The 13,308-nt window shown below is 49.9% G+C and overlaps 2 protein-coding genes across 2 annotated transcripts in view; one reads left to right on the plus strand and one right to left on the minus strand.

Annotated features, from left to right (window-relative positions):
• Window positions 1-5,895, minus strand: part of LOC132389183 (DC-STAMP domain-containing protein 2-like) — a gene marked incomplete at both ends in the record, with an annotated part of 55,340 nt that extends 49,445 nt beyond the window's left edge. Inside the window, 2 exons of the mRNA XM_059961643.1 lie at window positions 2,499-2,669; window positions 5,655-5,895. Coding sequence (XP_059817626.1) covers window positions 2,499-2,669; window positions 5,655-5,895 — 412 coding nt within the window. The remainder of the gene's footprint in view (window positions 1-2,498; window positions 2,670-5,654) is intronic.
• LOC132389184 (E3 ubiquitin-protein ligase DCST1-like) overlaps window positions 5,896-13,308 on the plus strand; it is a 305,306-nt gene continuing 297,893 nt past the window's right edge. Inside the window, exons 1-2 of the mRNA XM_059961644.1 lie at window positions 5,896-6,164; window positions 12,421-12,473. Coding sequence (XP_059817627.1) covers window positions 12,455-12,473 — 19 coding nt within the window. The 5' untranslated portion in view covers window positions 5,896-6,164; window positions 12,421-12,454. The remainder of the gene's footprint in view (window positions 6,165-12,420; window positions 12,474-13,308) is intronic.

Here is a 13,308-nt window from a genome sequence, read left to right on the forward strand (position 1 = left end):
CTGCACCAGTGACGATTTGGTGTCATATTAAAGGGGGAGGGTGAATATTTATGTAATCAATGATTTTATGTTTTACATTTGTAATTAACTTTGATCACTTTGTAGAGATCTGCTTTCACATTCATTTTGTTGATCAGTGTTAAAGAAGCCAAATTAAATCCACTGTGATTCAATGTGGTAAAACAACAAAACGTGAACAGTTCCAAGGGAGATCAGCACTGTATCTTACAATTGTCTGAAGAGATTCACTGAGTTATACATCACCGAAACAGGCCCTTTGGCCAACCTGCTCTGTGCTGACCATGATGGCCATCTGCGGCAGTCCAATCTGTCCGCGTTTGCCCCATATCCCTCCAAAACTTCCCAATCCACAAACTTGTCCAAGTGTCTTTAAAATGTTCAAATTCCACCTTATAATTGCCCCAATTCCTTTGACAGCTCGTTCTATATACCCACCTCCTTCTGAGTGAAAACACTGCCACTCAGGCCTCACCTTTATACTGTGCCCTCCAGTTTTAGACTCACCCTGGCCTGGGTAAAGGCTGTAGCTATTCACCTTTACTGATTTTATCACCCTCTGTGGGTCACCCCTCATCTCCTTCACTCCCAGGTCATCCAGCTGTTGTCAAGGGTGTCGGAAAGAGGAGGTGGCTGAGAGTTACTGCAAGGTGGAGGTCGTTCCGTCAGTCCTGGCAGCATCTCTTCTCCACCCTCACCAGCTTCACTGGGTCTACTGTCCATCTCATATCAGAGAATGTGTAGAGTATTCCTGAAACTCTTACTCTCCTTCCTATAACTGGGTGAAAAGTGGTCTACCTGGGGCCAAACCAACCATTTTGACAATTATAACGCCACCCATCTCTTGTACTCAGTGAGAAGTGAGGTCTGGCAAGCCTAAGCTCAGAATGTGAGGACATCAGGTGCACAAAACAAGCAGGCTATTCCCACTTCTCTTACGGGAGTGGAGGGTAGGGAGTGCTGGGGCTCAGCCAGCTCCATCTGGGTACAGCTTCCCTCCCCATTCCCAGTCAGAAGGGGGCACAGGTGGGGAAGGGTGTAGGGGCTGGAGGGGGTCACAGAGACAGGGAGGGGTGTAGGGGCTGGAGGGGGTTACAGGGACAGTGAGGTGTAGGGCTGGAGGGGGTCACGGAGACAGGGAGGGGTGTAGGGCTGGAGGGGGTCACAGAGACAGGGAGGGGTGTAGGGGCTGGAGGGGGTCACAGAGACAGGAAGGGGTGTAGGGGCTGGAGGGGGTCACAGAGACAGGGAGGGGTGTAGGGGCTGGAGGGGGTTACGGAGACAGGGAAGGGTGTAGGGGCTGGAGGGGGTCACAGAGACAGGGAGGGGTGTAGGGGCTGGAGGGGGTTACGGAGACAGGGAAGGGTGTAGGGGCTGGAGGGGGTCACAGAGACAGGAAGGGGTGTAGGGGCTGGAGGGGGTTACAGAGAGGGAGGGGTGTAGGGGCTGGAGGGGGTCACAGAGACAGGGAGGGGTGTAGGGGCTGGAGGGGGTTACAGAGAGGGAGGGGTGTAGGGGCTGGAGGGGGTCACAGAGACAGGGAGGGGTGTAGGGGCTGGAGGGGGTTACAGAGAGGGAGGGGTGTAGGGGCTGGAGGGGGTCACAGAGACAGGGAGGGGTGTAGGGGCTGGAGGGGGTTACAGAGAGGGAGGGGTGTAGGGGCTGGAGGGGGTCACAGAGGAAGGGGTGTAGGGGCTGGAGGGGGTTACAGAGAGGGAGGGGTGTAGGGCTGGAGGGGGTCACAGAGACAGGGAGGGGTGTAGGGGCTGGAGGGGGTCACAGAGTCAGGGAGGGGTGTAGGGGCTGGAGGGGGTCACAGAGGAAGGGGTGTAGGGGCTGGAGGGGGTTACAGAGAGGGAGGGGTGTAGGGGCTGGAGGGGGTTATGGAGACAGGGAAGGGTGTAGGGGCCGGAGGGGTTTACAGAGACAGGGAGGGGTGTAGGGGCTGGAGGGGGTTACGGAGACAGGGAGGTGTAGGGCTGGAGGGGGTCACAGAGACAGGGAGGGGTGTAGGGCTGGAGGGGGTCACAGAGACAGGGAGGGGTGTAGGGGCTGGAGGGGGTCACGGAGACAGGGAGGGGTGTAGGGCTGGAGGGGGTCACGGAGACAGGGAGGGGTGTAGGGCTGGAGGGGGTCACGGAGACAGGGAGGGGTGTAGGGCTGGAGGGGGTCACAGAGACAGGGAGGGGTGTAGGGGCTGGAGGGGGTCACAGAGACAGGGAGGGGTGTCGGGGCTGGAGGGGGTTACGGAGACAGGGAAGGGTGTAGGGGCCAGAGGGGCTTACAGAGATAGGAAGGGGCCTATGGGCCAGAATGGATTACTGAGAAGGGAAGGATTTCAGCGATGGATGAGGCTACAGAGGCAGGAAGTGGCGTAAGAAAAAATGGAGTCACAGAGACGGGGAGGGGTGTAGAGGAGGTGGGGGTTCACCGTGACAGGTTTTGGACCTGCGTCACTGGGGCACATGGAATCCACTCACCGACCAATGGTTCCTTCGCCTTCTGCAGGAGCTCCCGGGTCTGGTTCATGGCCAGCTCTGCCCCGCAGGCGATGGTATCCGAGCCGCGAGAGAAGTTGGTGATGATGTTGTTCAGGGGTCCTTCCAACACCAGGCCAAATATCACGGCCAGCAGGAACGTACGCCCCTGTTCTGCCAGCCAGGCGGGTTAGAGGGAGAAAAACATCAGCAGAACTGGCTGGAGACACGAGAGAGGCTGGAATGCATGGCTCTGCAGCACGATAGGCCGAGGAAGAGTGGATGTGGAGAGGGTGGTCCCTCTAGTGGGACAGTCTTAGACTGGTGGGCACAGCCTACAGAACAGAGATGAGGAGGAATTCCTTCAGCCAGGGCATGGTGAATCCGTTGAATTCATTGCCACGGGTGACTGTACAGGCCAAGTCATTGGGTGTATGATGCACCATCAATAACTCTCAGAGACGTGAGGTGAGAGATAGGCTTTTATTAGCTGGAAGAGAGAGCACTATCAGCAGCAAGAGGCCATCACACCACATCCTGGAGACTGAGGGAGGAGCCACAGGAGCAGTCAGCGGGGGGAGGGGGGGCGAGTCCAGACAGGTATACGTAGTTCACCACAGTGTACTTGAAGTGGAGGTTGATAGGTTCTTGGTTGGTCGTGGCATCAAAGGTTGTGGGGAGGAGGCAGGAGAATGGGGATACAAGGGATGATGGAATGGTGGAGCAGACTGGATGGGCCGAGTGGCCGAATCCTGCTTCTTTGCCTTCCTGCTGGAGGAACTCAACAGGTTAATCAGCACCTACTTTGGCAGAAGGAACACAAGAGCAGGCGAGATGTGGAGATGTCTGCACCCACGCAGGACAGCAAATTCAACCTTGACCATTGGAAAAGCTGGGGCAACTCCCCAGGGAGTGAGATGGGGTTGCAGGGGTAGGGGAAGTGCAGGATGTGACCCTCTCATGGCCCGGGCTGGGGCAGAGAAGGGTAGATGTGGGGGTGGTGTGCCGGCAGGAGACGGGAGACTGGCGGGGCAGTTTTGATGGGTAACTCAAATTCAACCGTTATTTCAACATACACATGCAATAGCTAAATAGATGGTGCTCCTCTGGGAGCAAGGTGCAAAACGCAGCACATGTGGGCCGTGAAGCTGCCTGCGACATCGGTGTGCAGCCGAACTGCGAGAGACTATCCCCGTCCCTTTTCCTGTGTCGGCAGGAATTCTGCAAGTCCAGTTCACTGGTTTGCTGGCGAAGGGCAGGGCAGCTGGGTGGCCTTGGCTGTACCAGGGAGCAGGCCGAGGGACAGGTGTCGGAGTGGCATGGAATCCGGTGCTAGCTTGGCGGGAGACAAGCCATATTGCGATCGACGCCGACTCTCGGGTTGGAGGACTCAAAATAAAAAGCAACACTTCAGACTGAGTGTAACATCGAAAGAGGCCTGTCACTGCGGAAGGTGTGGGAGGATACCGGTCTCTCTCTTGCTAGTGAGGGAGAGCCCCTGTGGGCTGTTGGATACGTTGGAGGGAACAGTTAGTTTTTGATGGACTGTAGTCTTTCTCTGGGGCTCTGCTGTTGTTCACATGGTGGGTGGTGGGAATGTGGATGTTTTATGCTGGAATAAGTGGGGGAAGAGGAGGGGATGCCGCTGGCTGCTGCTGTGTGTGGCGGGGGGGGTGGGGGGGTGGTAGGCAGCCTTGGGGTCCTCATGAACTCCATCATTCATTCTTTTTTTTCTGTTTTGTGGATGTCTGTGGAGAGTAAGAATTTCAAGAAGGACATTGTGTAGATTTTTTGAATTTAAATGGAACTATCGACTGCAGATTGTAGATTCCTGGACCAGCGGTTTAGATGTTTACTGCTGTCTTATATGTGGGTCTGTGTGCTTTGTGCTGGGTGTGACTAATGGTACTGAGCCTTGCATCTTGGCCCCAAAGGAACTCTGTTTCATTTGGCTGTGTTCATATATGGTTGAATGACAATAAAACTTGAACTTGATATAGTTAAGACTCTGCCCTTTAAGTATGTGAGGATCAGGGATAGAATCTGGTGGGGGATGCGTGGGGAGAATTAAAAAAATGGGTTAAAGCAGACATCCCACCTCACCTGGAAGTTCCGCAAATTGATAGTGGCTCCCTGAAGTCCGCAAATTATATACAATATTCTGGAAATCGATTTTTTTGAGAGTGAATGAGGGAGAGGGAAATGGAGATGGAGAGGGAGAGTGTGACAGAGATAGCATCCTGATTGGTCACTCTTTGTGCTAAGTAGCCTATCAGTTTTCTCTGTGGGCGGGCTTTACAGTTGACCTCTCTCTCTCTTTCATTGTCCATCAGTTCGGTTTAGTGTCCTGCAGCGCCATGGCAGAGTGTTCCAAACAGAGAAAATATAAAACGTACTTCACCCCAGACTACACTAAAGTGTACCCCAGCCTAATAGAGGTCAAAGATAATGACAGTGTTGCTCGCTGCACTGTTTGCAACAGTGTCTGTAAAAACAGTGAGTGTAAAAGACATGTTGAGGTGCCATTTGTTCATCAGCATAGCTAATGTTATTTAAACTAGCTGCTAAGGAGCTACTCTATTGATGGCTTACGTGATGAGGCCAAACTCCCTGTAGATTTGCTTAAAGTTGTAATAGAGTAAAAAAAACGACTCCATAATATATAATCTGCTAAGTAAGCCACATCACAGTACAAGGAAAGTTTGCAAAAGAAATAGAAAAGCTATTTGCATTAGCATTTAGCTATTAGCATTGAGACTGCCAACAAAATACTCAAAAAGGAATATATATGTGTGTGTGTGTGTGTAAATAGTTTCAATTTGTGATCAAGTAAATTGTTCTGTTCTTTCATAATCAAATGTCCTGTATACATACACCCTTGGAGGTTGACCGGGGGGGGGGGGGGGGGATATGGGGTTGCAGGGGGTGGGGGTGGTGGTGCTACCTCCCTGAAATGAGTTTTTGCGGGGTGGGATGTCTGCTTAAAGTAAGAGGGTGGAAAAACCCAGTAGATTGCCCGGCGAGGTAGTACAGACTCTGTGGGCTGGACGGCCGTAAAACGGCATGACGTACGGTACGCTGCGGCGTGTGATTACCCCCCCCCCCGTCATGATGACGCGTCTCGCAGGAGCGGGAGGCCGAACGGACGCAACCACTTACTGGAGAACATGTGGGGTACCATGAGGAAGACGTTGATCCGGATTTTAGCCGACAGCCCCATGCCCAGCCCTAACAAAACGCTGAGGGAGATTGTAGTGACAAGGCAGTACCACAGGTTGTACTCCTGGACAAAGAGAACAAAGAAACCGTAGACGCTAGTGAAGAACAGGCCGAACAAGAACCCCCCCAGGCTGCGGAGGCACTCCCGAGTGATGTCATCCTCCTGGATGCGGGCTTCCTGCGGCTGCCGTTTCTTCTCTTCCGGGGCCGGGAGGTCAGCCGGGAGCCGCCGGAAGCAGGGGCAGGCCGCCTCCACGCAGTCCCGCAGGCGTTGCCGGCGCCCTTTGCTGGCCGTCGAGGCTCGCCATTCCTTCAGCCTGGAGATCCGGTCCCGCAGCCAGGTGCGCAGCCGTCTCCACGACTGCTTCAGCCTCCGCCACTGGAGCCGGCCCGGCGGACGCGGCATCGTCGTTCGGTTCGCTCTCGGTCTGTGAGGACGGAGAGCAAGGGGTAACCCGGAGTTAGCGCGTCTTCTCCGGCCCGAGGCGCCCCCGAATCTACCGCACATTACAGGCTCTTCGGCCCACAATGTTGTGCTGACCATGTAACCTCTCAAAGCTGCCTAGCATTTCCCAGCCACATAGCTCTCAGTTGTTCTAAGCTCCTACCTCAGAGTCTCGATGGCAGTGCATTCCATGCACCCACCACTTACCTCTAGCATCTCCTCGGTACCTACTCCCCGGCACCTTAAATCTATGCCCCTTCATGTCAGCCATTTCAGCCCTGGGAAAAAGCCTCTGACTATCCACACGATCGATGCCTCTCATCATCTTATACACCTCTATCCCATCACCTCTCACCCTCCATCGCTCCAAGGAGAAAAGACCGAGTTCACTCAACCGGTTCTCATAAGGCATGCTCCCCAATCCAGGTAACATCCTTGTAAATCTCCTCTGCATCCTTTCTGTGGTTTCCACATCCTTCCTGTAGTGAGGCGACCAGAACTGAGCACAGAAACAAATATCACTGTGATGATTGTACGCTCTAGTATCAATTGCTGGGTGACAATAAAGTAAAGTACTCCAAGTGGGGTCTGACCAGGGTCTTATATCGCTGCAACATTACCTCTCGGCTCTTAAACAGTCCCACGATTGATGCACCATCTGCCTTCTTAACAGCTGCTTTGAGTGTCCCATGGACTCGGACCCCAAGATCCCTCTGATTCTGCACACTGCCACGAGTCTTACCATTAATACTATATTCTGCCATCATATTTGACCTACCAAAATGAACCACTTCACACTTGTCTGGGTTGAACTCCATCTGCCACTTTTCAGCCCAGTTTTGCATCCTATCAATGTCCCGCTGTAACCTCTGACAGCCCTCCACACTATCCACAACACCCCAATCTTTGTGTCATCAGCAAACTTGCTAACCCATCTCTCCACCTCCTCATCCAGGTCATCCTGGCTGCAAAGTTTGCTGATGCTACTCCAGAGAGTTTAAACTAGTTTTGTCGGGGTTGGGAACCAGAGCCCCAGGCCAGAAAGGGAGGGAAGGGACCAGCAAATAGATGTGAGGGAAGGTATTGAAAGGCAAAATCAAAATAACAGGTTTTATGGATCAGAAGTTTGAAGTGTGTGCATTTTAATGCTGGGAGTATTATGGGGTGATGAGCTTAGAGCATGGATCAGTATGTGGAACTATGATGTTGTTGTCATTTTTGAAAATTGATTGAGAGAGGGACTGGAATGAGTGTTTAATGTACCCAGTTTTGGAGGTTTTGGAAAAGATGGAGGAGAAGGTAGAGGGAGTTGCACTGCTGATCAGGGACAATATGACAGCAGCACTCGAGGAGACATAATGGGGGGGGGGGTCAGACACCGTTTGGGTGGAACTCAGGAGTAGGAAGGGTGCAATCACACTGGTGGGGTTGTCCTACAGACCCTCTAATTCCACCAGGACATTGAGGAACAGATGTGTAATCAGATTAAGAGAATGTGAAAAAATAATAAGAGTTGTTGTCATGGGGATTTCAACTTCCTCCGCACTGCTAAGAGTCTTACCATTAATACTATATTCTGCCATCATATTTGACCTACCAAAATGAACCACCTCACACTTATTTGGGTTGAACTCCATCTGCTACTTCTCAGACCAGTTTTGCTTCCTATCAATGTCCCGCTGTAACCCCTGACAGCCCTCCACACTATCCACAACATCCCCAATCTTTGTGTCATTAGCATCCCTCCACTTCCTCATCCAGGTCATTTATAAAAATCACAGAGTAAGAGTCCCAGAACAGATCCCTGAGGCACTCCACTGGTCACCGACCATCATGCAGAATACGAACCATCTACAACTACCCTTTGATTTCTGTGGCAAGCCAGTTTTGGATCCACAAAGCAATGACCCCTTGGATCCCATGCCTCCTTACTTTCTGAAGAAGCCTAGCATGGGGAACCTCATCGAATGCCTTGCTGAAATCCATATACACTACATCCACTGCCCTATCTTCATCAATGCATTTTGTTAGATCTTCAAAGAATTCAATCAGGCTCATAAGGCATGACCTGCCCTTGATGAAGCCATGCTGACTATCCCTAATCAGATTATGTCTCTCTGAATGCTCATAAATCCTGCCTCTCAGGATTTTCACTAACATGCCCACCACTGAAATATGACTCACTGGTCTATAATTTCCTGGGTTATCTCGACTCCTTTTCCTGAACAAAGGAACAATGTTTTCAAACCTCCGATCGTCTGGTACTTCTCCCGTCCCCATTGACGAAGCAAAGGTCATTGCCAGAAGCTCAGCAATCTCCTCCCTCACTTCCTACTGTATATCGAGTACATCTCATCCAGTCCTGGTGACTTATCCAACTCGATGCTTTCCAAAAGCTCCAGCACATCCTCTTTCTAATGTCTATACATTCAGGTGTTTCAGTCCGCTGTAATTCATCCCCACAATTGCCAAGGTCCTTTTCACTGGTGAAAACTGAAGCAAAGCATTCATTAAGCACCTCCGCTGTGACCTCCGACTCCAGGCACACGTTTCCACTTTAATTCCTGATGGGTCCTATTCTCACCCGGCTCATCCTCTTGCTCTTCACGTACTTGTAGAATGCCTTGGGATTTTCCTTAATCCTGCTCGCCAAGGTCCCCCTCTCGCTCTCCTAATTTCATTCTTGACCTTCTTCCTGGCACCTTTGTAATTTTCTAGAGCTCAAACAGTACCTAGTTTCTTGAACCTTTTGTAACCTTTTCTTCTTAACTAGATTTTCTACATTCTTTGCACACCATGGTTCTTGAACCCTACCATCCTTTCTGTGCCTCAATGAAAGATACCTATGCAGAACGTCATGCAAATGCTCCCTGAACATTTCCACACTTCTGCCACACATTTCCCTGAGAATTTCTGTTGCCGAGTCTCCGATTCAGATGTGCCATCACGATTCCCCCCCACCCCAGTAGTGACGCATGCACACCTCACCATTCCCTTTCCTGATACTGTCCAATACGCGTCTCCATTCGGGGGAGAGGAGTCACCAGTGCTCTGCCCTCACAGGATGGTCACTCCCCCATTGTCTCTTCAGCGCCAAGGCTCAGTTCCCGGCCATGATCCCTAGGGAGGGGAAAACAGCACATCCCTGTCTCCCCACCCGTGTCAACATCCTGGGGATCATCACTGACCCCAAACCCCGAGATTACAACAGTGGATTAGCGGCTGTGGATCCTGTGCTTCTAACTTGCTTTTGACACCCCAACGTCTCTCCTCCAACCATGTACTCAACATCCACCACATTACTTCTCCCCCTGGCCTACAAGGCATCAGTCAGGAGAGTGATGGGACATTAACATCTCCCATACCCGGCCTACAAGGCCCCGGTCAGGGGTGTGACGGGACATTAACCCCCCCCCCCCCCCACCTCCCGTGTGCTTACAAGGCATTGGTCAGGCGTGTGATGGCACACTCTGGATGGAGTTAGTCCATGTAATCAATGTCTGCCACATTACCTCTTTCCCATCCCTCCATCACAGGTTAGGAGTGTAATGGGACACTCACCAATTTCCTGGGTGAGAGTAGCTCCAAGCTCTCAGGAGTCTCAACACCATCTGGGACAGAGCAACCAGCTCAATCAGCGTCCTCCCATCCACCCCCACCCCTATCCCCAAACATTCCCTCCCTCCACCACAGAGGTACAGTGTGCACTGTCTACAAACACCATGGTTACTCAGCCGGGCTCCTCTCCTCCCGCCAACGGGAGCATTTCCGTCTGCCAACCTGACTGGGAAATCCACCAGTGTTCCTTCACCTTTGCTGGATCTGAATCCCAGAGATCTCTCCTTGATAGCACTGTGAATGCACCTTCCCCAACATGGACTGCAGGAGTTCAAGATATCAATCCTCCATCTTCTCGAGAGCTGTTTAGCTCAAAATTAAATGAATAAAATGCAATTCAAGGCTTTTGAACAAAATCAAATTACATAATTTTGGTTGCTGCTAACAAAACCACCTGTCCTTGAGCAGGTTGGCGTGAACTGCCTTGAACCTCTGCAATCTGTGGTGAAGGTGCTCCGGAGTAGCCTAATGAGTAACACACAGAACAAAGCGCAAACCACTGGTGGGTCAGGCAGCATCTTTGAAGGCAGGTGGTTGGTTGAGGGTTCGTGCTAATGGCCCAAAACATTGATCACCCCCCCCCAACTATCTCCCCAGATGCTGCTTGACTCACTGAGGTCCTCCAGCAGTTTGTTCTTTGCATCCAGACATGTAGATTGGCCTGGAGCAGACCAAAATGCTGTTCCTTCCAGGTGTTCATACAGCAGTCTAGTAGTCTAGTTTGACAGCTGTCAAGTTGGGTTTGAACTTTAATCTTTGGAGAAAGTCTGGTTTTACTAAACTCACTCTCCTGCTGTGTTGGAAAATAAAAAGGTTTTTCCTACCTTTTTTTGAATGTTTGGCTCTATTTGAATAGCAATGGCTGTTTGTGCGCTGCTCTGTTACTTGTTCAATTGTGTTTGAAGCCAGTAGGTGTTCCAGAACTGGTAGAGCTGTTACAGAATTCCAGTGTGTAAAGTTATTGGCTGAAAACCTCTTGGTCAATTGTCTGTTGTGATTGGCTGGTAGTGTTATCACCCAAAAGTTTCTGGTTGGCATGACAACAGCGGTTCTGAGAAGTTCTAAATTTCCTTTGCAGCAACACGCAACACACTGGCTCATCCTGTGAAGCCTCTAGGTGGTGTAACTATAGAGGCACACACAAAAAGCTGGAACATCATTTCAATATTTCTACCATCTGCAGTCTCATCTCCAAGCCCAGTCCATCATGGGTAAAGCCCTCCCCACCACTGAGAAATCTGCAAGGAGCGTTATCTCAGGAAAACAGCATCCATCATCCAGACCTTTCTCTCTTCTCACTGCTGCCATTAAGAAGGAGCCTCAGTGGGGTGAGCCCTGGGCTGGACTCACTTAAGGAAGGCGAAGCATTTTCCATAACCTCTCCTTTCCAGGTCTAGTGATCACCGCAGGACACTGTTTGGCTTGCATATTGGCCTCCCGTACACTACTGTGCCCATAGCAATGCCTTCACGTGGCATCCCTGTTCTTACTGAATTTGCTATATCAATGTGCGACAGAGTGTCCAGCAGTATAACTGGGCAGGCAAGCTGGGCTCATCAGCCTTGGCCTCAGCTAGATTAGGGAAAAGACAACTCCAATTCCAAACCCGGGCAGATGGACTCGTTAGCCATGCCAAGCAGTTTTTCTAGGAGAAGGAAAACTCCGATACTCAACCAATAGCCTTACGGTTATTGCTGCTGGCTGTGCCATTGTGGAATGTCTCCCAACCCAAACACCAATCGTGCACCAATCCTAGCTATAAACAGGTGGGAGGAAACATCGCTCCTGAAGAACCAGCCATCATCATCATTAACAGGAGCCTCAAGCTTTTCACCTGCAGGTTCAGAAACAGTTCTTACCCCTCAACCATAAGGCTCTTGAATCAGAGGAGATCACTGAACTGATACCATGATCTATGAACTCACTTTCAAGGACTCTACAACTTGTTGTCGATATTTTGTTGCTTATTTATTATTATTCATAATTTGTAGTCTTTTGGTTGTTTGTCAGTCTTTGTCATGTGCAGTTTTTCATTGATTGTTTTGTGTTTCTACTGTGAATGCCTGCAAGGAAATGAACCTCAGTGGTGTATGGTGACATATATGTACCTTGATAATAAATTCATCTTGAACTTTGAATCCTGAATTTTATTAGTGGGCTTTTGCTATTATTTTCTCATTACTAATTTGTGCATTAGGGTATTCGGAACACAAGGTCATTTGGCTGCACTTGGAGCACTGTATACAGTCTTGTTCGCCGTGTTTTTGGAAAGATGCCATTAAAGTGTAAAGAATGCAGAGAAGCTTTACTCAAATGCTGCCCATGGCAAAGGAACTACAGTTGTCATTCTTTCATAGTTACTGGGTCAAGATCATAGAACTCCCTCCCTGCACACCCACAACTCAAGAACTGTGGTGGTTCAAGAAGACAGCTCACCACCACCTTTGCAGGGATAACTACTGTTGGGTAATTAAACTCTGGCTCAGCCTGTGAAATCCGCATCACAGGGGACTATCTCTGATGGCTTGAAACCAAATAGGTTAAATGTGACACTTCAAGTCAGACTAATATTTCTGTGCTACATATAAAACTTGTTAGACATCGCTTGGCAAATTGCATGCATTTCTGGTTGTGCCATTGCAGGAAGGATGTGGAGGCTTTGGAGAGGGTCACCGGGATGCTGCCTGGATCAGAAGGTATGAACTTTTAACATCAGAATCATATGTGGTCATTGAGAAGATTGAGATTTGATGGAGGTGTACAAAAATTATGAGGGGAATGGATAGGTTAAATGCTTTTTCCACTGAGGTTGGTTAGGACAACAACCAGAAGTCATGGGTTAAGGTGAAAAGTTTAAGGGGAACAGGAGGGTCGTGAGAGTGTGGAGAGAGCTGCCAGCACAAGTGGTGCATGCGAACTTGATTTCAACATTTAAGTGAAGGTGGGATAGGTTCCTGGAGGGATATGGTCCCTGTGCAGGTCAATGTCAGTAGGCAATTTAAATGGACTAGATGGGCAGAATGGCCTGTTTCTATGCTGTACTTTTCTATGACTATGTCATGAACTTTGTTGCAGTAAAAGACAAAACTACTATGATTGCAAAAGAGGAATAGATCAGAACTGGTATGGAACCAACTGCTGGAAACCTGCAGAACGTTTGTATCTATGAAGAGTGAAACAGAGAAAATTTTAAAGATTATCCTTATTCGTCAGGAGTACATGAAAACATCCAGTGAAGTGTACCATTTACGTCATTGTTTGTGATATTCTGGGCCAGTTTACAAGTTCTGACACCAACAAAGCAACTCGCTAACTCTAACCATACAGTTTGTCTTTGGAATGTGGGAGGAAACAGGAAGAATGTACAAACTCCTTACAGAGAGCGATGGGAGTCAAACTCCGATTGGTGATCGCTGGTGCTGTAAAGCAGTTGCACTAACCGCTATGCTACTAGGCCGCTGAAACAGTTAATGTTTCAGGTCATAGTGTTAACCTTCCTCACTTGCAGGTTAATTTAGCAGATATAAAAAT

Source organism: Hypanus sabinus, unplaced genomic scaffold, assembly GCF_030144855.1.
Source record: "Hypanus sabinus isolate sHypSab1 unplaced genomic scaffold, sHypSab1.hap1 scaffold_494, whole genome shotgun sequence".
Classification (NCBI taxonomy): Eukaryota; Metazoa; Chordata; class Chondrichthyes; order Myliobatiformes; family Dasyatidae; genus Hypanus; species Hypanus sabinus.